The sequence below is a fragment of the Scophthalmus maximus genome, chromosome 8 (assembly GCF_022379125.1).
Source record: "Scophthalmus maximus strain ysfricsl-2021 chromosome 8, ASM2237912v1, whole genome shotgun sequence".
NCBI classification, from domain to species: domain Eukaryota; kingdom Metazoa; phylum Chordata; class Actinopteri; order Pleuronectiformes; family Scophthalmidae; genus Scophthalmus; species Scophthalmus maximus.
The window spans coordinates 21090397-21116629 of NC_061522.1; the positions used below are offsets into that span (position 1 = coordinate 21090397).

Here is a 26233-nt window from a genome sequence, read left to right on the forward strand (position 1 = left end):
AGAAACATTTCATCTCTTGTAATTCTAAGTCCAACACATGAGGAGTGCCATGTGGTGAAAATAATATTTAGTGGCAGCAAATATTTTTGCCGTGTTCTTTGACCTATGGCCTCACCCTCCATTGAATTTCAGTAAAATCTCTTTAGCAGGTTTCGGGATCTCCTGCTAACAGACAGACAGGCCTGCCCACTGCTCAGACACGAATTATAGCCCTGCAAAAACATAAAGGAGAAATTATGGGATCATATGTCTGAAGCATTTAGCCCACCTGCTAATGTACACTACGTATGATCAAGTGTGTCTGCAGCCTGTTGGGTGAGTGTTGCAACCTGTGTGTGTGTGTGTGTGTGTGTGTGTGTGTGTGTGTGTGTGTGTGTGTGTGTGTGTGTGTGTGTGTGTGTGTGTGTGTGTGTGCGTGTGTGTGAGTGAGAGAGAGTGAGAGTGAGTGAGAAGTGAGAGGGCAGAGCTGGGTTAGGGCCTCGAGGAACCCGCTGCGCCCTGCCTACTCAGCACAAAGCCTCTCTTCCTGTCTCCGTCTCTTTGTGGAGAGGCTGATCAAAGCGAGCAGCGCACTCAGAGGATTCACCGCGTCAGGGAGCTCCAGAGCGGATCAACACCGACACCCCATTATGTCTCCCAGTGGGGTACACTGGGGGATGTGACGGTGCACACACCCTCGTGTGCCCTGCGCGTGAAGTAGCGAACATACGAGTGGGAGCGCGCACCAGGAGGTGCACTTGGGTCTCGAAATGTTCAATTCTGTGCATCTTTGAAAATACTTTGCTTTAAAGGGGCTGAGAGATGATTGGGTTCTCAAAACATCGGAGTGTGCTAACGGTCTGCAGCTTTGATCAGTAATGAGGAAGGTAGGGCCGAACCGAGCGGCGCTGCCTCTTACTTCAGATAAGGCTCACACCATCAAAGAGGGCTTTTTTTTTCCCACCCCCTCACCGCTGCTTCTCTCTGTCTGCCTGTGCATCTCTGCTTGACCTCAGGCGTCCTTGGCTCACCTCTGCCCCTTGCTCAGCCCTCCGAAAAATGCAGAGAACCTGCCAAAGGAGCTCAAACCGCTGAACTTCCCACCTCTTCCGCAGCAGAATAGAGTTTGTGCAGTGTCACTGAAACAGGAAGCCTGGGTGCAAGCAAACCTATGAATCTCAACCACCTGCAGGGGCGCTCTAACATGACCTCTGACCTCCTCGCTGACAAGAGGACATAGTTAAAAAAAACATGCCGTGCAGACTGCACACTGGTTAAACTGTACAGGTGTGATGTTGTGGGTTTGATTGAATGGTCTCGCAAATTCAGCAACTTTGTGCATATTAATCCCTTTTCTGAAGATACCAGGGTCCGGGTATTTATCCTGCTCCACAGTACATTTACTCAATTTAAACAGCTAATTAGATGAGAATGTTTTGGCCGTCAACCAACAAACCTGGGTTTGCTTTGGGGATTTTGGGGGAAGTCCTCAGTGAGCCACTTGCCGTGGCTCTTAATCCTATTTTAAGACTGTATAAATCCCTCTCTCACCATGTGCCAAGGTGCCACACAAACAAGTTATTTGTGTTACTGTGTGAAAGTGTGCGCTGCAGTGTGGAGTTTTGTCACTTACCTCATTGTTTCGATCCTATATCCGCAGCTGGGAAGCGCACGCGGAGGTATTCTCGGGAGCGGCAGTCGGCCTGCGGGAGACGAGGGGAAAGGCATGGGCGGAGGGAGGGAGAGAGAGAAAGCGAGTGTGAGAAAAGAAAATAGGAAAAGAGATGTCCCATTTAACAAGTTGCCACAAACTGTTTGCGGTTGCTCAATTGTAATCAGAGGTGAGCAGGAACGCCCTTGAATGCCGAACACGTTCTTCTGAAGTTAGAAATTGAAATGAATTGCCTTGATGCCAACTTCACACAGAGCACACTGAGCCCTTGTGTTTGGTGCCAAATGTGACAAACAACATAAATCACAATCTGACAAAGTCAAGTGTTCGTACTAATGTCTCTGAGGCAGCACCTCCATCGACATGTCATGAGGATACAACAGCAACAATTCTCGGGTCCCCTCATTTAGCACTCTTTTTGAATCATCCCCTCTTAAGCTCCAAAAATGACAAAAATCCACCAAATCCACTGTATTTATAGGAGCGCCGCTGTGGGATACTCTCTTAATGGATCACGTAACAAATTCAAACTTGTACTATAAAAGATATGAGTCTCCATAAAGGCAACATGACATGAATGTTGAGATGGTGACAAAATGTAAGTTCAATACGAGTGACCATTCACATGTTAAACATTGACCTGTTCGATTAGTGCTTATGATCCAATCAGAAGAATCTCGAGAAGTTGCATCAGTGGGATGCCTCAGGGCTCGACACAAGGGTTCCTTATCTGCTTATAGATTGAAGATAAAGCAGGTGCAGCAGGGCCATTCCCAGACTAGCTGTGATCTTTTATTGCATAAACGCAGCCCGTCAATTAGATTACACATTTTCCGCTGGACATGTAGTCATATAGTACTCTATTCCCTGAGAAATTGTGTGTCACAGTTTTGAAATTGCACCTCTGACATTTGTCACATATTTAGGGATAATACAGGACCAGGGATTCTGTTGTAAATCTTTTCTGTTGTTGTTACTAACATAATGATAAACCCGTTGACGGACAGCAGCAGTTTCAAGGTGTGGTTCACCAGCGAAATCACAAAAAAAACACATTTTATTGATTGTTTGTCTTCTTTAGCGTACAGCAACTCTGCTGGCATGGCTTACACCATTAATTGCAATATCAATAACTGAATTCGCTGGCTACAGCTTTATTTGCAGCTTTCGGTTCACTCCCTCATTAGTCTTTGTTGTCAAGGTTTTAGCTGAGCCTCGAGTGGACGTTTCCCCGACAGCTGTCATTGCAAGGATGTGGCTTTGCACCAGCTGGCTCTTTCAGCTGGTGGCGCCCTAGGCTATACCAGCTGGATCACAAGTGCCTAAAAACAGCCGTGAACTGCAGTTAAATGCGAGCTTCTGCTCGAGGGTATCTGCAAACCGTTTCTGCTGAAGATTTCCGTGAGGCTAAGATCCCTCTGTGTAGAATTAGGAAGTGTAAGACGGTGGCTCATAGATAATCAGCTTCCAGTGCATTCGAGCATAGCCGACTCAATCGTCTTTGCAACTAAGAGGGCGTTGGAAATTGCGTGTCTCAGTTCTGATTCTTTATTTCAGACGTCTGCTACGCATTGAGGAATAACACAGGATTGTCTTCAAGTGCCAGTAAGCTGAAGTTCCGGTTTTGCAGAAACAAACATCGGAATTTCAATGACGAGTCGTCTTTTAAATTTAGAAACAAGCTGCAGGTGATGCAAAAGGATTTCACCGGAAATTTATCCCTATATTTTCTCAAACCCCACATCAGTGGGCATCGGCCTGAATATTTACATTTACAGATAGCAACAGTTCAAACTCGAGCACGGCTTTGACACCATGGTGTGTGTTTGTTCATGTATAATGCCTTGACTGAATCCTGTAGTCAAAAGCCTGTTTTGTATTCGGGTGCCACACTATGTAACACCATGTCAGTAAATAAGATGACAGAATAAGAAGGAAAGGTCTGAGCTTATTTATGGATTTGGGTGAAATTGCTTTATGTATATTAGGTCACATGTTTTATAACCAACTGTTGACCATCTTACAAATAAGTGTTCTCACTTGGACAAATATCCCTGGCGTGTGTGTGTTTTGAACAGCAATACATTAATGAATTAATCACATCTCTGCAAACTGGAGGAAGGAGATTAGAGTCCACTACTATTAGTTTTCGAGAAGAGATGAGGCCCAGTTTGACTATTCATGCCGCTACCAGCTTTTGATCAATGCTTTGATTCAGTGAAGCTGTTTGACTTCATAACCCTGGTCTCCTCTGATCAAGCTACACTGCACAGCCATCTGATGGATGTGTGAGTGTGAGTGTGTGTGTGTGTGTGTGTGTGTGTTCTGCATATCTTTCCATGACAGTATTTGTTTAAAAGGGAGGGAACATTTTGGGCTAAAAAAGTGAAGAAGCTGTTATGTAACAAAGAAACAGCACAGGCACATCCACACACACACACACACACACACACACACACACACACACACACACACACACACAGCAACATTTTCCCAGGAGTCTAATATACACCTATTTGAAGCTGAAATGTTGGTGCTTTCCAAAGTTTGAAAAACGAAGTATGGGATCAACTCTTCTAGGACTGAAAATGTTCAGTAGTAATAATTATGCAGCCTGTTTCGTTCAAACTCCTTTATATAAAGTGCCTGCAAGGATCCGAGCTATTGTGGCAAACTTATTTCTGCTGCGGCTAACAAGCGAACTCGCTTTATTGTTCTTGTGTCCTCGCTCAGATCACTGCTTCCTGTCTTGAGGGTAAAAATAGGCTACTTTAAGTTGAGAGGCAGATCCAGACATGTTGCAAACCCCCAAAACAGAAATGAACAGAACAGCAAGTTTGAGTCTCCTCTTTTATACAATACCATACAGAAAAAATTCTTCAGCTGCTTGAGCAGCACTCAAATGCAGACACACATACAGAGCAGACATAACATTGGCTGAGAAACTGTTCTTAACATGCTGAATTCATTTTGCCCTATTGCCAGACTTGAAAGCCCACAAAGCACTCTTAACATCTTTTAAAATAGGTGAGTGAGTCAGTGTGGTATAGCGTTGTGTTAGCTGGCAGTAAACGTGGCAGCCATTCTTTATTCCTCACAGTTAATTAAACATATTTCTGTTCCCCACAATATCACAATGTCTGACTTCACCTGTATTCATGTATTGGTATTGTAATGTATTTATAATGTTGTTTCAAATAGCTCAACAGAGCCTTAAAATCTTAAAATGACTGCATAAATGTAATATAATAAATATAAATATAATATATAAATATAAATATAATAATAAACTAACATCCCCCATTTTACCTGGAGTGTGCACTGGGCCCATTTATATAAACGGGGGTTCTGCTTAATTGCCTTAATGCAAGTATGTTCTATTGTGTAGGTGTTTATATTCTGTGGAAAGGAATAAACATTTGAATAATTACTCATTTTGTTCACTTATAAGGAAGGAGATGAAGCGGGACATTTTACTTACGATAAGATTCAGCTTTCGCTTGTTATTGTCTGAATAAAGGTAGATTAACTCTCAACAGAGAGGCCTTCCTGTGTCACCTTCATTACTAATGAGGAAGCCCACTAATTACTCCTTTTCACTTATTTGCCAAGAGCTGTAACAGATGAGTTAAGATGTATAACACTATCCGATCCATAAATATAAAGCTACAGCCAGCAGCGACCTAGCTTCTCACGTTAATAATTGAGCTGTGGAGCTGCTGTTGGGCGGATTTTGTTACCTGTTAGAGTTTGGCCTTCTTTCCAGTCTTCGTGCTGAGCCGCTCCGGCCCCGGGAAATTATCACACGGCGTGCACCCGACAAAGAGAAAACGGAGGGAAAGTAACTGAGGGAAACTGGAGAGAATGTGACAGCTGTGTTGCAGCAGAGGAAAGAGAAACCCTTGACTGAATTTTCGTCAGGTCACAGCTGGTTTCCTCTTGCCACAGTCCCTGGCAGGGCAGGATTGCAGAGGTGAACAGATGTGCCCTGCTGGCCCTTTGCTGGGCTTTTGGTACATCCAGGCCATACACGCATACGCAGACACACACAGACACACACAGACACACACACACACACACACACACACACACACACACACACACACACACACACACACACTTGTCTGAGTCCTGGCTTTGGTCCAGTGGCCTGGGGCAGGTTTTTCATCCTCTGGCCCCCCAAAGCCCCCTCAGCCCTGCAGCTATGACAGTCTGCTCTACCCATTCTTCCTTTCCGTACCTCTCCTTCCCTTTTTTGAAAATCCTCGTTATATTTCTCCTTCTCCCTGGAATCCACCGACCCTCACTTAAAATCCTTTTTATCACATCATTAAACGGTTTTCCACCAGATCTCCCTTCTTCTCTCTCCCCACCTCGAACCTCTATTTCACTCCTCATCTACACCTCTCTCTCTCTCTCTCTCTCTTATCCACCTCAGGGCTGCTCTTTCGTCTCATTCCAACCTTCCCCCAAACTCTCTGTGGAGGTCCAGAGTCCAGCGGCTGAAGCACCAGAATGTCAGACAGACGTATATTAACATTTAGACAGCATCAGGGCCCAAAGGGGAGCTCCGCTTTAAATAAGTCACATCCTCTCGACACATTCAGAAAAGTTCCACAAGCCGGCACCAGCAGAGCACTGGTGTCAACCTTCCCAGATGTTTTACTCTGCCAGTTGTCCAACATGACTGTTTTATGGTTGTGTCTCTCTGTTCTCTTTCTCTCATCTCAAATTCAACTAAACACATTGTGCTGTGTTGCCATCACTGTCAAGTCAATGTGACGTTCAAGCTGATCTGCAGAGAATTTGGTTTTAAAAGAGGAACAAATGTAGAAGTGATGTCTACCATTGTTATCCATGTGGTTAGCCGTTATAATCATTATTCATAAATCTGCAGATTGTTTTGATTGTCTATAAATTGCTCTATAAAAAGTCAGAAAACCGTGAAAAATACATCCTCCTTCTCCATATACACTAATGAGAACTCAAGAACTCCCAGAACTCAAGTTGTGCATTTTATGTGTTCTCATTACGAGTTTTGTCTGACCATCAGTCCAAAACCCAAAGATGTTCAATAATAAGTAAGTCGATTCAGAGGGAAATATCACCATGAATATCGAATGAATGAGCATAAAATTTGGTGCAGAGAAGCTGAATTTTAAGGTTGTCCAATACTTTATAGCCAAACAGCTGCAAAATAAATGACATCAGCGCAACTTTGTGCTTAGAGCTAATAATCAACTGTTCACCTGCTAATAATTGGTAAACTAAGATGGTAAACATGGTTAGCACTATACCTGCTGAACATCAACATGTAAAAATAATCATTATGAGCATGAGCATGATGCAAAAATGAGCATGCTATTAGCATGAATGATTTATTGCCAAAGACATCTAAAACATCAAACATCCAAAAATGGAAGTAGACTCTGAGTCAAGAGCATAAAGCCTGTATTCTCTGGAATGACCACCAGATGGCGACTCCACTAGTTGCAACAAGAAAAGGACCCTACTCCTCACTTGATTTATAACGTCAGTAAACCTTTTCCTGAAGAGTTTATGGTTCAATCTCTAGTTTCAAGTCTTCTTCAAAACAGCATTAGGTTCATTTTGTAAACTGCGGTCCCGTTTAGAGTAAAATATACGATAAAGGATCGGAGCGTGGACACATTGGGATTGACAGTTGGTCTGTCCAAACAGTGCATGCTTGCAGGTGTAGGTGGGTGCACAGCAGACAAGCTCTCAGTCAGATCCACCCCCTCTTCTACGTCCGGTGGCAAAAAAAACAACATGGCGCTGTTCAAAATGCTCCACTCGAGGTTTCAAAACAGAATTTCACAAACCAACAGGTGACGTCATGGTGGGTTGCCACTTGTCTCTAGTGAACACTTTATTTATCACCAACTAAGCGTTGATAAACTGGCTGTTTACACTACCTGCCCAGCACCAAACTGCAGAGGCTGGGTAGCTAGAAAGAGAGACAGATATTTTCTTAGAAGTTGGTGGAGACCAAAACAGAACAAAAACAATGGTGTGAATATTGGATGTATATTCGTCATGATTACCAAAGGCACTAAATTAATGCTAAAGTTACTCTGTGTGTGTTGGAACATATTCACTATTACAGCTTTATAGGGTTATGTCAGTGTTGTGTTTTCACATTGTTGCCCTCCCCAAGAGGAAAAACAAAATGAATACAGTTTTTAAAAAAAAGTATTTGTTTATAAAGCCCCCATAAAGCCTGGGGGTATTTCATACTGAAACATTTTTTGCCCTGTCTACGAATTCAAAATTGGCCTTAAACTAGTAAATGTGGTGCTGTCTTCAGCAGATTTTACATGTCGCTTAATGATAGATTCTTGATCTCAACGGAATAATGGCGATAAATGATGATAAAAATAATGTGAATAAACAGGGTGTGGCTTAAAAGGACTCATGGGATCCATGTGACTGAAAGCAAGCAAGTCATGTCTTCCCTCACAATGTTCTTCAAACTTTGTGTAACTCGGAAAATCACAGAAAAGTGAGACATCAGTCATCAGTGGGTCTCACAGACTCTGGTACTTTTTTGTTATCGTCAAACAGTTTTGTCCGTTTGCATCTGTGTGTGTGTGTGTGTGTGTGTGTGTGTGTGTGTGTGTGCGTGCGTGCGTGCAGGGCAGTATGCGCATGTGTGTATGCGTGCAAGCTCACTGGTACGGGCTGTGTTTCTGTTACTGCAGAGGTGACAACAAACAAAAATACACTAGCTCTGAAGGCCTGAATTATTCAGGGAGTGAATACGGCACAGCAGGGGGTGGGAGTGGAGATAGATGGATGGATGGGAGACGGTCACAAGAGAAGAGGAAAAACAGTAGAGTGAGGAGGAACAAAGTCAAGAAGACCAAGGAGGTTCAGAGTTAAAAGAGAAAGTTGAAAAAGTGAGAGTGGGGCCTCATCCAAAGCAAGGCACACACACACACACACACACACACACACACACCCAAAAACACACAAACACACACACACACACACACACAGACACACACACACACACACACACACACACACACACACACACACACACACACCAGACACACGCTGGTGACATGAGAGAGAACAAACGCACACAAACATAAGCATACATTTTGTTATGGTCTGCTGTGGTACAGGATTAATTCTTGCACTTGGAGAGAAAAAAACCCTTCACTTACATAAATATGTCCCAGTCTTATAATATCCGCACACAAAACACACATCAGCAATCTCTCTCTCTCAAGCACATATGCACAGACACACACACACACATACGCACACACACACGCACACACAAAGCGTTCCTCAATCTCTTTTATTCTACACATGCGGGCTCCCCATGGCCTATCACTCACATTGAAATTCCATCTGTTTTTGCAATCTGGGACTGCAGCTGTACAGCTTTTACATTCCCCGTCTTCCTGCCGCGCGCATGGAAACCCAACATGGAGACTGGAGACTGGAGCCACATTTATTGCCTCTCGGCGCAGGAATCGTATACATCCGATATCCAAAGAGCCTCGTGGTGCAATGAAGGAGGATGTGTTTAGCATAGGTGATGCATGGAGACGGTCTTATGTAGCAACAGATAAACATCAGGAAAGCCAAAATACATGTTAAACCCCTCACGTACGTAAAGGAAACTGTATGCCAGGAACTAGAAAAACCAGACTATACCCAACTTTTTTACACTCCTATACACAGTGTTTTTACAGAACTGAAAGGTGCACAGGGCAGCACTGAGAGAGTCAGCAGTTGTACAGGTGACTGCCAGAGGAGAGGGAACGTAATTAGTGACATCCGCTCGGTGCAAAGCACTCAGACAGAGAGGAGAGGTCTGGATGTAAGCTGTTACTGTACGTCTCAGCCGGCTCCTCTGAGTCCCATTACAAAGGATGTCTTCCCATTAGTGTATGTGGAGGAGGAGGATGAGGGGTTTTTTTTTGGGGGGGGGGGGGTGACTAGGGTGTAATGGATTTTAGCCCGGAGATAATGACCGATGGACCAATTGTGGGCCAAGACTACACACATGACAACAATATACACAAACCTGTTGACCGTGAAGCTGCAGTCAATCAGATGACAGGACGTACAGAGGTGATGAGTCAGTGGCCACAAGATTTACTGTTGTAGTCTTGATGATGTTTTGCCACTCATTCAGGAAACTTTATTAGTCCATCAACATGTCAAAGCCTCTTGGATGAATTATGAAATATCTTTGAAAGATAAGTTGCCACCAGTTTGAATTAATTGGGAGGGTTTTTTGGGTTTTTTTAGATTACAAGAAAAATAAACCAACCCCACTATCTTATATTTCTTTGTACCTATTTGTCCAAGCGCTAACAGATAGGTCTGCTAATTTCAACTGAGCAATGTCTGACAGGATACCAGTGTCTTTGTCAAGGAACATTAGCTTGAAGAAAATTAGGTTTCAGCTCCACTGCTGTCCATTAGACATTTTAACTGACGCTGAAGGGAAGGAAGTAGAGGGCTGGAGGTGTGCCTGCGTAAATGTGGACTATCTGCGTATCTACAGTATGTCTGTGTTGAGATGTGTCCACAGGTTTTCAAGTGAACACATGGGAGTGAAAAAAAGATTTTATCAATAGTTTCCATCCATTATTTCCTGATTATTTCTCAAGACTTCCCTAGGCAAGGTTATTACAATTTTTTAAGAAGACTTGAAGTCAAGGTTCTGAGATATAAAGTTAAGCCAGTCGTATTGGGTTTAAAGGCAGGAATTTCCTTACAATGTCACATACAATGAATGTGTGACATGTGGGTCTGAAGCCAGCACAACTGGAATAAAAGTGAACACATATGCTGCTGCTACGCTTACTTCAGAAGACACAGATGCTTGGTGAAATATCTAAATACAGCAATTATCCATAACTTCATGACCCCTGCCAAATATTGTGTAGGTCCCATGTTGCGACCAAAACAGCTCTGACCCTTCGAGGCATGGACTTCCCGTGACCTCTGAAGGTGTGCTGTGGTATCGGGCACCAAGACGTGAGCAGCATGGGCAGTAGGTGATTTTAAACTTATACACGTTTTGTAAAAACCTGCAAACATTTCCTCACTGCTGTCGGTTCTGTGTTCGCCGAAAAGAAGAGCAGTTTTTTCGGCTCAGCCCTGGCTTTGTAAATTGAAAACAAAAAATGGTGCGGCCCACACCACACGACACTGCAGTTTGTAAACATCACTCCCTGACACCTCAAGAGACGTGCTAGTGACAGACGCTTCGACTCAGCGGTTTTGGCCTCTTGGTTAGCGTGTCCGTATCCCATACCCAAGGCTGCGTGTTCGCGGCCCCGGCCAGAGCAGTAAAATCACAACAACTACAAAGAGAGAAACAAGCTTTCTCCAAAATTGCTTCCTGCCCCTATAAAGTCCTGCAAGTTGCGAGGTGGGCCTCCATGGATCCGACTTGTTTGACCAGCACATCCCACAGATGCTCGATTAGATTGAGATCTGGGGAATTGGGAGTCAGCACCTTGAACTCGTTGCTGAGTTCCTCAAACCGTCCCTCAACCAGTTTTGCAGCGGCGCATTATCCTGCAAAAAGAGCCCATTAGGGAATATCGTTTCTATGAGGGTCGTACTTGGTCTGAACAATGTTTAGGTAGGTGGTACGGTACGTGTATGTATCATCCACATGAATGGCAGGATCCAAGGCTTCCCAGCAGAACATTACCCAAATCACACTGCCTCTGCTGGCTTGCCCTCTTTCCATAGTACATCCTTGGGCCACCACCTAACTAGGTACACAATGCACCCCGGCCATCCACATGATGCAAGTGATTCATCATGTTAACTTTCTCAGCAATTGGTGCAACAGTAGCTCTTCTGAGGAATAGTACAACACGGGCTATCCGTCACTCCTCACACACATCATCGAGTCTTGGGCAGCAATTGCATCCCCAGTTCACTGGTTGTCCTTCCTTAGAACCCTTTTGGTAGGTACTAACCATTGCAGACAGGGAACACCCATCAAGACCTGCAGTTTTTGGAGATGCTCTGACCCAGTGGCCCAGCCATCACAATTTGGCCCTTGTCAACGTCACTCAGATCCTTACAATTGCCCATTTTGCTGCTTCCAACACATCAACTTAGAGGATTAAATATTCACTTGCTGCCCCACCCACTGACCATTGTAATTGATAATCAACATTGATAATCAATGTTATTCCCTTCACCTGTCAGTGGTCATCCACGACCACACAAATTCAGTTGGTGGATGGAAAACCTTGAGTCAACACACACAAATAGTCTTTAAAATAACTAGATGCAAACTGAAAGTATGAAACTGTTAAATATCAAACTGAAAATACTGGAAAAGCACATGAGGGAAACAAGGGAAACATGGGGAAAAAATGTTCATCATTAATTAGAATCTCTCATCTCAAACTATAAGGTCATTGAAAACAAATGACCCCTAGTTATCATTTAATGAGTGCTTTCTTTTCATCCGTGAAAAACCCACTAGAAATTCATACTTTTGTCATCCTCCATTCCACAGTTAAAAATAAATAAGAATTAAAAATGTAAACGTGCACTATTGTGCCATAGTGGACATTGTGCAAATTGCATGTGCCAAATAGACATGGATAATATGAATATTCGAAATACTGTAAGTATGAAAGGCACTGTTTTGCAAGGGCACTGATAAAGTGCTTTGTGCATATTGTATGTGCACAGTGGATATGATAAATTAATATTCTAAATACTATACAGTATTTAGAATACAACATCATTAGGGACAGCACACATTCATATATAAATATAAAAAGAGAAGCACGGTTTTAAATATTGCAGGCAAGTCCGTGATCCAGAGTTCAAAATTAGGTTACTGGGAAAGTGCAGTGTGCGTTCACAAGCCTGATGGCCTGTAATGGTTTGGCAGCCCTTTAGTCCGGGACTTCACACTCCTTTAGTGTCTGCCTGATGGCAGTAGTGTGAAGAGGCTGTGCTGGGGGTGTGTGCTGTCCCTAATGATGTGGCATGCCCTTCTGATGACCCTGCTGTTGTTAATGTCCTGGAGTGAGGGGAAGACAACTCCCGTGATGCGCTGTGCCGTTTTTTTAACTACACGTTGTAGGGCCTTTCTGTCCTGAGTGGTGGAACCGCACGTTTACAGTAAACAAAAAAAAAATAGTATGGAATGATCGGGAGGCTGACGCAAAGATGGTCAGACATCATCACCAACAGGACAAATCCCTTTGATATTCAGTTTACACTGATGTCAAACAGAGAAATTTAAAGAGAAACTCAAACATTTGGCATGTTGGCTTGAAAAAGTAAAATTTGATGATACATCCATCCATTATCTATACCGCTTTATCCTTTTAATGGCCTGGACAGGTCACCAACATATTGCAGGGCCAACATACAGAATATAACCCAAATCTGCGTGGGTTTTCGACTGTGGGAGGAAGCCCAAGAACCAGTAGAGAACCCACACCTTCACGGGGACAACACGCAAACTTTAGACAGAGAAGCCCTGGTTGGTTGGAAGCGGACCTTCTTGCTGTGAGGGAACAGCACTAACCACCACAACACATGAAAATGAGGTTGCAGATTTTCTGTGTGGTGACCCATCATTCCAGCTTTCAGCTCCACACTTTGAAAAGAATGAGAATATTTTAATGTTTCGTCGTCCCATCATTAGGTAATTAATCCAGCATCTATATTCGGTTCATAAGAAACTCTTGACGTGCTTTTGAATTTTTCATTTTGATTCAGACACATTTCTTTGAAAGACCTGCTTCAGTAAAAAAAAATATTTATGATTAATTATGTTATGAGAAACCTTGTCCTTCATATATGTTTAAGCATGCTTGACTATGGTCAAACAGTTCAGCTGACCTGCAGTCTAAATGGGTCTGGTCAGTTCACTGGCATTACTGGAAGTGTACCAATTGAACACTGGCTTTTTCATTTCTTTCGGCAAAACTTCACAACTTTATAATTATTAGTAATTTATAGATGTGTAAGATCCAGTATATTGTTTCAGTGGAGCTGCTCAGTGGTTGGCAGTAAATGGTACACAGAGCTTTGTGAATGTCAAACAGAGAAATGCAGGGAAATAGCACTGCTTAGCCAACAACTTAGGCGTACAAACATTAATCTCTCAAACACATTTAATATATTCTGTTTCTTTGTTCCTGCAGCTTGAGAAGAACGGAGCCTTATTTCTTTTATTGTCTCGCAGTTTGTCAAGCATTTTTTATTGTAACACTGCTACTTCAAGATTGAAATCAACTTTTCTCAACACATTTCAAACATCAACACAAGAGTCAGTCCCACCTCAAGTGATGGCAGCAAGCCAGTAAAAACACTAGATGAGTTACTGCAGAAACATTGGTTTCTATGAGACGATGAACCAAAACCAAACAAATTAGTCTCACCCAACGTCAACTGGGATTGGCTTCATCCACTCCACGACCCTCAAAAGAATAAGTGGTATAGCTAATGGATGGATGGATGGTCTGGTCACTAAAGCTGATATCAGCTTCCCCTCTCTGACCTCTACTTGTCACGCTCTCACTGTCACAGTGACCGCAAAGTAAAGAAACAAGAGAGGATGAGTGGAGGTAGATGTCTGCGGGCCCTCTCCTTTCCATCAAATGTTCTCTTCGGCCTTTTAAGAGCACAGGCTTTGATTTTGAGAGCAATATTTCTTCATTTCATGTCAAGGTTTTGTGAAATCTCGCCTCTCTCTGCCCTCTCTTTTTAAAAAAAGACCCTGCTCACATGCAAATTCCCTCTGCTCCTGCTCAAGACGGTTTGTCTGCACTTAGATGTAATGTGGACACACAAATGTCCCGTAAGTGTGAGACCCTGTCACTCTCACACACTCTGTGAATCAGAATACTTTTCGTAAAAAAAAGTCAATTCAATTAAATTTTATTCTGTAGCGCCAAATCACATCACAAAATGTATTGAACAAAAAGAAGTTCGTACCCCTTCCAGAGCGGGCTAGTACATGTTCGGAGCAGGGCAACATCTTTTCAATCAATCACAATATTAATACGGATGTTGTTTCAATAATTAAGTGAAAGATCACAGAAAATAAGCAAAATAGAAAAATCGAAATATTGTTCAGGTAACCACATGGTACATACTGCTGTCAACTTCGGCGTACATGACTTAATCCACTTTGCCCAATTGGCCGGACTCAAGGCAACATGAGAACATGAGTATGAATATTAATATGTTTATGTCACGTTTATTCATCTTTCAAACCAAAACAACCTGCAACTATATCACCACATTCCACTAAATTGTGGATCCTCTTGACAAATCTAAAGCATACATGAGTCAGACAAAAACAATTGTCAGTCTACAGCTTCATGTAATATCTGAGCTCAGACTGTATGTTGACCTCACTACATTTGTTTAAGAAAAAAAAATGTTTGTCCAACAATTTTTTTTTCCCTACATGTAAGAACGGCAAAACAGGGGTCAGCCATGGATGTGATAGATATATCTTCACCTCATGTTCACTCATGCATTATTCCTGATTGACGCAGTGACAGAGCAGAAAAGAGATCACAGTGAGTATATTAAATGCCCATAGACGAACCTGTGCAACCTGGTTAGCTGTCAGGTGGAAAACCAGCAAGGCAATAAATACCAGTAGATACATTTACCCCAGTGCCACAAGTGTGAGTAAACCATTTAAGTCTGGAGAAAGTAACAGCACCATTAAAATAAAATATGGTCCATGCTGGTGAGTCTTGTTTAACTGTAACCAGCCATGAGGAACGCTGTGAGTAAAGTGAACGTGCCACTCTCAATGTGTTTCATTGGTCAGCGTCGCACCTGGCTGGGGGATTCTGACAGGGCTATTTCACAAAAGGGAAAAAAGTTTCATGAGCGCACAAAAAGAGCCTGAGAACTGCTCTTTCAAAGTTCACGCTCTTAAATAAAGACAGGAAAGAACCTCCATAGGCGAGGGATACAGGGGGGAGGGGGAGAATTTAATGGTTTTAGACAGAGGCTGAGATTGGGTGTGAATTATTCTGTGCTCCCTTGTGTGTGTGTGTGTATGTGTGTGTGTGTGCGTATGAGTTTTTTATTGTCGTACATAAGATTCTGCTGCAGTGCATTCACACATCAACCTTTACTGCAGAAGCCAACCATGATGTCATTTTTCATCTTCCACTCTTAATCTCTGTGGAAGGAGAGTTTCACTGTACTCATCATGTAAGGTGAGAGGATCTTGATATTAGATGATGGAGAGAAGGGTGGAGAATAAGACAATACTAAAATGGTCTCTGTGCAGAAAATGTTACTGGGTTAATCGTTTAGCTGATCAAGCGGTAATCCATGGATTAGCTGCTGACTTCAAATTTATTTGATAAGTTAAATAAAAAAGTAACATCTTCTCCCAGCAAGGAGCAAGTAAGTCGTGCACGGATAAGTAGAAAAATACGGCCGTAGTCCTCAAACTTTTAGCGAGTTAGCTGTGAGCTCATCGGGTACAGCAGATCACTAGCCTTGCCACACTGCAAAGATAATGGAACTTACCACACTAGTTTGTGTTTTAATTCCGCGGTCTAAACTTATTTCACAGGCAGAGTAATACTCCCTGTGACCCAACCTGTGCATGTAAAATTGTTGCAGTGGCCTTTAAAACTAAATAAGCAATCAATTGCAAAAATTTGAAAATAAAACAGTTCTTGCAGCACCAGGAAGAAACTGAAGAAATGCATGACTTTACTTTTTCGCAATACTAACGAGCGGTTCTTGGCTTAGATTTAACGCACGCAAAATATGATTTCTCCTTTTCTGCTTTCTAATGAAAGCAGTCAAAACAACACCTTAATGTTTGCTAAACTCGATGATGAAAGTGCTCACAGACGTGTGATAAAGTAAAGAAAAACTCAAACAAAATATGACTAATGCAGGTGCACCTACTGTATACAGGGCACAAGGGCTCACTGAACGGTTTGATGAAAATGATGGGAATTACATATGTATTTCAGCCTTCACAGTTGCTAGATCTTGACCTAGTCGAACACCCATGGGAGACGTGAAAGGCCATGGGCTCTCCACTTCCATCATCAAACACCAACTGATCAAATATATATTTAGAGGAATGTGCACTGTTCATTGTTCTAGGAGAGATTCAGAGTCTCGGTAAATCCATAAAAGGGAGGATTAAAGTTGTTCCAGAGGTCCTTGGTGAAACAACTCCGTACCAATACACTTTGCAGCTGCTCATCTGATTGACTTCGTACTTGGCAGGTGTATTGCTGAGGACCGAAGGAAGTTTATTTGGATGAGCGAATGTCCAGAAAGTTTAAAGTATAGACATACTCTGTATAAAACCTACGCAACCAACTGAGGGATGGTTCTATGAAATCGCAATTTCATCGTGGATTGTGTCACAGGAATTTGACAGAAGGAAAAGTTGCACCGTGAGACTGTAAAGAATAACAATGTCACATCATTGGGTTACATCGTGTAAAGCCGCACTGTAAAATCATAAACTATGACAAATAGTTGACTCGGGGGGGGCACAGCTGTGTCCTGGGAGGTACAGTGTACCCGGGGAAGTACAGTGTCGAGTGAAGATGTGTGGATGATGCCCTCGAGAAGGTTGCAAACTGGATTAATGCGGGCCGAAGCAATTAGCCCTACTGACGGGCATATTTTAACAAGCGTTGCTCTGGTTGCTTTTAAATTTAAACTGTTACGCATCCGTATATGAAATCAGTATCAGCTTGTCTCCTCGAGCTAACATGAGTACTGTGACAACCTAGGTGACAGTGTAGCGCCGTTCTCTATGAGCTGAACTCAGAAGATGGTAGAGGACCTCTACCATCTTCTGAGTTCGGCTCTGAACACGACACTCGCCAGAAGTGGATCTGTGAGGAGTTGCTTTCTGTGATGTCTGCAGTAAAGAGAATAGAAAATATCCATGGGATAGAGAGGCGGAGCGAGAACACAAGACAGAAAGAGAGGAAAAAAGGGAATGTGGACTTCAGAGGAAGGAAAACAGTTGGACAGTGGGATAGATAAAGACCGGTGTCAGTGATTGGATGAAGGAAGGTGAGTGTCCCTGGTGATGTCCACACTCGGCCCCTGCTGCTTCCTCCTCCTCCTCCTGCCCCCGCCAGCTAAACACATCACATTCGCACTTTGATGAAATAAACACACACACAGGAGCCGCTGCAACCGCAGCTCTCTTGGCGAAAAACTGATTTTGAGGTGTGTGTGTGTGTGTGTGTTTTCTGTGCAGTGGAAGTTAAATCATTGCTCAACCGCAGAAGCACAGCACAGCCTAGTGGCAGGAAAAAAACTGCCTGAGGGAAGAGGAGGGATCAATTCAGGTCAGGTCCCCCCCTCCCCCCCCACACCCAAAAAAAGACAGTTAGTGGGTGTTTTTTTGTTTTAAGACTGAACTTTTTATGACCTTTTTTTTTTTCAACAGAAAATGCAAAATGCTGTCAAAACCATTACTCATTTGACGGTACTCATTAAAGCTTGAAAATTACCCTGCGGGACATTCATTTTCCTTGCCCACTTATCCTGTTAATTCGTAGTGATCTTTATCACCATCTCTGGGCAACAATTTAATTAAGTGTATTATATTGTCTAAAGTAGTAGACAATATATCAAACTCTGTAAACACTGACAGAAAGAAACAAAAAGAAAAATACAAAGATAACCCATTTGTTGAGTAAACCTCTTACATTTTGATGCTTTTTGTGTGATGCTTGAACACGAGAAGGTGCATATTCATGCGACTTGATCATTAGCATGATCAATAGCCATGTAAGGCTACCTTCCCTCCTCTCCATTTGGTTTTATTCAGAATATGGCACCTAAAGGTTAAAAGACGGCGTCACATCCGCCGTCCACTGAGGCCTGTTTTCACATTCATCTCTACATCTGAGTTTAAAGGAGTATTCCACCAATTTAGCATAATGCCTATGACACTTTTTTTTACTACCTAGTCAAAACCCAGCATCAATATTATACCACAAAGCCAAATTCAGTGGTGTCATGGTAGCAGTGGCTAAGGTAGCCATGGTTACAGAAATTTGGTGAGCTCACTTTCCAACTCCACACTCCCCAGATTCTTTTAAATTCCAAACCTTGTCGACTTCATCAACTTCAGCCCCCAACCAATGCTGACTCAACTGGCCTCATTTGAGGATATTTATCAGACTTAAAGCTTCCTCTTGAGACACAAAGTCTTTATACAACTCTTTTTTAAATCATAAATGAAATGGAATAATTGATGGAGTGGATGCTGATTCAGGAAGACGAAAAAACCGTGGATGTCTTAAGCAGAAGTATTTATTATAAGAGCTCAATATTGAGGAGACTTCCAGTTCACTACACAGATCAACAGGACTTCAGCTGCTCAAAGATTGTTTTGGCTTGCCACAGACAAGATGACCTTGCTTGGTGCCTGAGAAGACTCATCTTAAGAGTTTCTCAGGGAGGATAGACGATAATTCCACAAAAATAAATAATCATAAATCATAATCCACTAAAATGCTTTAATGCGCATGTTGGTTTGATTCAGATGTGCTGATTATATACAATCTGATTATTTAAACCTCTTACCCTTCCGGGAACTATTGAGAGGCCCCATGATCCGCCATTGCTGGGAAAAGCGTGAACGGAGTTGTCGCGACTCTCATTAGACGGCTCTGCCTGCGTCCCCTCTGAGAGCAGCAACAGGTGAGCGGCGCTAACATTGACGGCATGAGTAAAAGACTGTTTTTGATATAAAGATCAAGAGGATTGTTGTTGGAACCAAGGAAACCGAGGAGGGACACCCACGGGGTTCAGTCTCAAGTGAAGAAGAGCAGACTGTTCGGAACCCCAACTACTTGCAGACCAAGCCTAACCCCTCTCTCGTATGCTCTCTCTCCAGGCCCAGTAAGAATTGACCACAACCCAGGTCCGAGAGGAATTCAAGTTACAATGCCCCAACTATTTTTCTTTTCCTTGAACCGTGACTGCCGTTCTCTTTATTCCAATACTTAGGCTGAACGCACCTCGATCTAAACCAGGCATCTCACAGTATTTTTATCCTAAATTCCTCTTTCATTGGTGTGTGGGGGGAGTTCGTACGAAAAGGCCACTTCAGATTTATCAAACACCTGTAACTTCAGAAAAGTGCCTAAATTACCTGCGTAAACATGATGAATGCCGCCTGTGCGTATTTGAGCAAGCGCGCACTAGGATTGCAAATTCGCATAATTAACTCCCCAATGACGCAATATAAGGCGTCGCTTCCTGCCCCACGTCAGGAAGAGTTCATGCATAAAAACGAGATAAAAGATTGGAGATTGAAGTCCAGCTTTCAGAGATCCACAAAAGAGAGTATAATTTTCAGTAGGTCAATGTGAATATCTCCCTCACTGATATGGATGGGGAAAATAAACATGCCATAGCAGGCGATGTTGCACAGGCATGTTTTCTGCTGGTGCTGGATCAGTTCACCTTCTTCATTGCAATAATATACAATATGCAGCATTTAAAAATTATTTGACACGATTATTCTGGCATGTAGAACAGTTTACCACCAGCTGTGTTAAGGCTCATCCAACTGACCTTCACAGCACCAACTGTGCACCCTTCCTCAACACGAGTGAGCATCTGCTCTAGTTGTCTGAAAGATCCCAACTCGTCTGCCGGTTGACTAGACGTGTTATGGACCAAAAAGGGAATTTTAGGCAAATGATCTCAAAATAGCTTGCATTGGGATGAAGACAGCCATCTTTATGAGCGCCCTGAGCTGGACGTAGGCCAACTGCAACATTTTGCAGCACAAAGGAGTTGTGCGCTCCACTGGCCATCATGCAACAACGTCTGGCAGGCAGGCCTACAAGAATACATTTCAAATTATAGTATCAATCGAACTGCAGAGCTGAACAGAATAATGACAACATAATTAGTGGTCTTAATTCATACATTCATTTACAATTGCTTCAAAGTGATGAAATATACAATTCATTGGTAAAATAACTTGATTTTAATAAGAGCAGAATAAGCCATGTGACTCCACAGGAAAACTCAAAATAGGAGAAAAGTTGGTGAATGCGGCAAAGTTTCCCTGAATCACTTGCACACACGACTTAAGAACAAATGTGTTCGTACAAACGGTTCTTGAACGAGGCCCAATGACAGTGCTAGTTACAATAATCCTGTAGAATGGTCATTCAAGCAAGGGAGCAAAAAATGCTGAGATGTAGTTCTGCTCAACGGGGGCTTCAGTTCCAAGAACGCTGGGTAGTTGGCAGTATGCATAATGTCGGACAACACACACCGACCAATACTCTTAAAAAATAAGAGGACCAATCTCTCAAGCTCATTCAACAATTCAAAACCTTCACTTCTCTAAGGAGCTCCTTGAATAAGGCAGCTACAGCATAGGCAAATTCCTCAGCAGAAAAACGAATTGTCTGCTCTGGAACCAAAAACATCTTCATCTGTCATATTGGAGCTTTGAACCAGTCTTGACAGTTGGCAACATATAATGGTAGAAACGCTTTGCTTGGAAGTCAGCGTTTGTTCTTGGGAAAACAAAAAATGTCCCAAAAAGTTGGCGCGGCCCTAATTTGGCTGCATACATTATTTCCCTCCATTTGTCGCAGGGCCCTTCTGCTGCAACGCGCGCACAGCGTGATGATCACACCTCTCCATTTCACAGCAGGACGCTGTTACACAAGTGATGAGCGCTACTCGCTCTCTAACTCGGCGCTCTGGCTCAGCTGAGGTGTTCTTTTGCTTCGTGTGATCTTCTGAAGTTACCAAAGGGTCCGGCTTGGTGTGTGTGTGTGTGTGTGTGTGTGCGCGTGTGTGTGTACCTGTCTGATGGGCTCGGGGACCCGGTAGCGGCAGCAGGAGTGCGTGAGGCGTACAGCGGTGTCCAGACTGATCTTGTGGCCCACGGACACGTACACTGGCTTCGAGCTCCTGTCAGAGCTACGCAGCGCCTGCACACAAAGAGTAACCTTTCAACGTTCACTTCTCCCTCCCTGATCGTGGCCGTCGTACACATTTTGTTCATTTCCAGCGGGGGGCGTGTGTCCTTTGAAGTCAGCGGGACGGGAAAAAAAAGACCTTGGTGAAAACTATTTGTCTCTGTTTCGGTGCGTGTGTCCTTCGACGCACCTTTCCGAGCACTTTGCCCGAGGCGGCTGTGAGTGGGAAGCTGTCTCCTCCTTTCTGCAGAGCAGCTATCTGCGGAGGCAAAGGAACCAAAAAAATCAAAGTCAAAAAAGGATGTACAGCATGCCAGAGCAAACAGCAGCAAAGTGAAACAAAGCATTAACCTGCTGGAGAGAATTCCCACTCGGTAACCCCTGTGTGTGCTGCATGTCCAACCGAAGCTGTGTTCCAAACTTCTAATATGGGAGAAATCTAGTTATTTATTGGTTGTCTGACAAAATCCATACAGTGTAATATACTCTCTGAACACTTGCAAGACTCCTACTGAAATTATGCCACGAGTAAGGTCAGAATATTGCACAAAAGATCTCCTTAAAAGTGACTCTCCTTTACATTGGCAAATTTTCGGAAAGAAAAGAAAATGTTTAAAAACATTTTGAAATAAGGTTTCATCAACTTAAAGGGATAGTTCAGTGATTTTGAAGTGGGGTTGTATGAGTTACTTATGCATAGTTAATGTAACCTCATGGAGATGGTGATCAGCGATGTCATTTAACGGAGTTTGGAGGAGAAGTGGAAATAGCGTAAGTGTCCGCAAATCAGCTGTTCGACTCAAAGCTACCGCGGCGAGTCTCCTCCAAACTTTGTTATCTGACATTGCTGATCACCATCTCCATAAGGTGACATATTATCTATGCATAAGTAACTCATACAACCCCACTTCAAAATCACTGAACCATCCCTTTAAGCAAATACATATTCAAATAATAAATAATAATAATAATAATAATAAACTTATCGGAACAAGATTTCAGGAAAAATAAGCATTAAAGTAAACAAGATGCCTGATACAATCAGTTAAAGCCACGGGGAATCCAGCTACACCCAGAACGAAGTTACTCATATCAGGAAGTGATGTTAACCCTTTGGTTTTGTGAATAAATATGTTTTTTGTTAATAATGGCAGTGCAAAAAATATATTCATTCCATAAGCCCTATGTATGAGATCACGTAATGAAGTGATATTATCTCAGCTCTTTCTAGTTCTAACCTAGAATACATTATTATAAAAACCCCCACACACACACACATCTTTGGCTTGTAATTCAGCAGAGGGATAGAAATGAGTTGGTCGCCCACGATGAGTCGCTAACTGAAGATGAGCTGTATGAATTTAATATCTCCGTTCCTTTCAAACATGAACGTCCTTGATGGATAGACGTCCTTAGCCGGGCTCACGTAAATATAGACAGATGGAAGTCAGACCTATACTGACAATTTATGAGGAGTTGTGTCAAAATGTAAGGCCCTGTTAATCCTAGACACAGGGAGGTCCAATTTCTTTCACCAATTCCACTTCACACCACAGAGATTACATAATAGTAAACCTGAAGAATCGCCAATATATTTTATACGTGGTGAAGTGGAGGTCTTCTTGTACTGGTCATGTAAAAAAAAAAAAGTATGACTGCCTTCCAATTGGATCCAAAACGTTGTTCAATGAGGGTTTTTCTACAATCATTAGTGTACAAGTGAGGAACATTAAAAAAGTTATAGAAATCTCCTCACAGGCAGATAGTGTTTGAGAGTTTTCATTCCGCTTGACAAGGTCATAACACTCACAATAGTTTTAGATACAGTTTATACTGTATATCATATCATGATATATATTCTAACTATATAGACACATTGCCTGTGGCAGCTTCAGATTTGACCCCAAAATAATATATCTAAAATAAGTCATTAATAATTAACTCAAGATTATCCCCAATGACTCTTTAGTTGATTTGGTTTGTTTTGTTTCATCCATGGTTTCATGTTAATCTGGTATTAAAATCACATAAGGAACATATAACACCAGCAATATATCAGTCAAATGAGGATGATGACGCACTGATAATCTTTGATATTTTGATAAAAGCCCAAATATTTCTTCATTGAGGAACTTAAGTCTAGAGGAGTAAAGGAGACGGCCCAAAGTCAGACACAGTGATGTGGGCTGCCGTTGACAGGTGTGCCGCGGGTTATGGGCCGGGGCCATGAAGGCAGCTTAGCCTCCATGATGGATGGGGTGTCTACTCCACCATGACTGATTACAGCAAGCAGCCAGCAGGGAGACAGGAGGGGCCGCACAGGGCCTCCAATCCCGGCTGGGATGAGTCCAGGGGTGTGGGAGTGTGTGCATAAGTGTGTTGGTTCGTGAGAGCGGGGGATTCGGCCCTTGTGTAAGACTGAAGCCAGAACGGCAAAAAAAAAACGAGCAAGTCATCAATAACACACTAGTTTGGGTGACAGCCAGGCTATCAGTGAGAGAGAAAGAGACATAGAAGGACAGAGTAGGAGAGGAGGCGAGCAATGCTGCAGGTAGAAAGAGGGGTAAGATCAGAGAGACGCTTAGCAACCAGGAACTTTGACGAGGATATCCTTTTCCAAAAGTGAATCGAGGACAAATCGGGGGGGGGGGGGGTAAAAACATACCATCTCCTCCTTCCTCCCTTTTGTGACAAAATGTGACAAAAACACACTGCACTCCCCAGTCTCTGTCCAGGCACAGACACAAGGCATTTACATTTGAGGGGAAATTCAGCTGCAAGGTAACGGAGCACCAGGGAGCAGGTGGAGGGTCACTTCGTCAGGATGCATGTAGAGTACGTCTTTTAGTGAGGGGACTACGTTGAGGGGACGACGCTGCAAAGACTCTGCTTCCTAACAAGGGATCATTTTTAATGGTTAAGAGTAAAAACTGTATTCATTTTTACATCAAACTGGAATAATTGAGTTTTCTCAAGCTACAGCTAGATGTTTTCTTTTCTTGTTTTAAAGGCTTTCTTCCACAAAAACGGAAATTAGTCGATCATTTGTGTCATTGTTTAAACCGTAGTAAAGAGCCATCTGAGTTGGGAAAAAACATTCATGTCAGTCTGCAAATTGTAACTCCACGTCAAAATGATCAGGAATTCTCTGATAGCTGCATTCTTTCCCATTTGGTAAAACAGACTTCAATAAAATGGCTGCAAATCACAGGCAGCTACATCTAAATAAATGCCAATATTAATAGCTTCAGCTCATTTAAAAGAAGTTTGTGTGTTTGTGTCTGGTTTAACTTTAAAATAATTAAAATCTGTGATACCACAAGAGTTGTTAATTGGGGCTGATGTATTCACGTTATGTGACTATAGCAGCCGACGTAGAGAGGCTTGAATAAAGTCAAAATGACGATGTGGTTAGTTTTGCCTGTCTGTCCAAAGCTCAAAAACACACCAACTTACCAACGGCTTAGGCTCATGAAATCGCATGATGTATCTTGTAGAGCTGCAACAGTTAATCGATTAATTGATTAGTAATCAATTACTAAATTAATCGCCAACTATTTTGATAATCGATTAATCGGTTCAAGAATCGGTCAAGATTTCAGCTTCTTCAATGTGAATATTTTCTGGTTTCTTTGTTCCTCTATGACAGTAAACTGAACATCTTTGGTGTGGGGACAAAACAAAAATCGTCTTGGAGTTTGGGAAACACGGTCCAAAATTTTCATCATTTTACGGACCACACAACTAATCGATTAATCAAGAAAAGAGTCAGCAGAATAATCAATAGTTGCAGCCCTAGTATCTTGTTTGTTTAAGTCGTCAATTATAAATGTAAAATGAGTTTGCACGGGGAATCAAGTCTGTTTTACGCTTGGCAAAACAGAGCATGTGTCCTCTCTCCAGCTTCTTACTGCACAAACATGACACGTGATCTCAATTTGATCATTTCCACTCTTGGAAACAAAAAGCAATCAAGCCAAAGCACAAGTTTAAGTATTGCTCTATGTGTAGGTACAATTTCTGACGCACTTGGCAACCTCATTTTACCACTGAGCAAAGCAGCTGTTGAGATTACTGCATTTGTAGGCTACAATGTAATGGCCTCTACCCCCCCTCTAACCACGGGGCGAGGACTAACAATATATAACCGCATCGCACTTTTGCTTAAAAGTATCCCATTATCATATTAATACCTTCAAGGATCTGTGCAGCTGCGTCTCATACACAGACACTTTGCTCTTGAGCCCTGCATATTTCATTTCTGTAACAGAGACAGAGTTCTGTCTGGAACCTCCTGAGACGTTTTCTCTGAGCATATTGCGTGTTGAAAGCACAGTGTGCTGGAAATGTTTTGGGATTTACGCTCTATGACGTCTAATTGAGTGAGGCAGCGCATTGCTCGTCAGTGGTGCGTGCCGGCGTTGGTGTGCAGACCCTGTGATGGCTAATCTTATTTCTAAACGGCTAATTTCCCGAGGTTTGGTCGGGAGCCTGATATGGCTCGTGTTTCACAGATTATTTCAAAGCTAATTTCCCACCGAGCAATCAACCGCCAAAGCTGGCGTTGACTAGGGGGCCTCGCAATAACGTGCGTGCCTGTAGACAAATT

General features: G+C 42.7%; 1 protein-coding gene across 10 annotated transcripts in view; it reads right to left on the reverse strand.

The window, feature by feature from the left end:
- Positions 1 to 26233, reverse strand: part of LOC118312625 (endonuclease V-like) — a 72169-nt gene that overhangs the window by 27570 nt on the left and 18366 nt on the right. For 7 of the 10 annotated variants that reach the window (XM_035637392.2, XM_047333949.1, XM_047333945.1 and 4 more), the window contains exons 6-9: positions 21976 to 22047; positions 21815 to 21883; positions 21508 to 21636; positions 1613 to 1682 (exon numbers count right to left, since the gene is read on the reverse strand). In XM_035637392.2, coding sequence (XP_035493285.2) covers positions 1614 to 1682; positions 21508 to 21636; positions 21815 to 21883; positions 21976 to 22047 — 339 coding nt within the window. In that variant the 3' untranslated portion in view covers position 1613. Of the gene's footprint in view, positions 1 to 1612; positions 1683 to 19250; positions 20523 to 21507; positions 21637 to 21814; positions 21884 to 21975; positions 22048 to 26233 lie in introns of those variants that run through there. The other 3 variants (XM_035637394.2, XM_047333947.1, XM_047333948.1) reach the window with 3 other exon arrangements.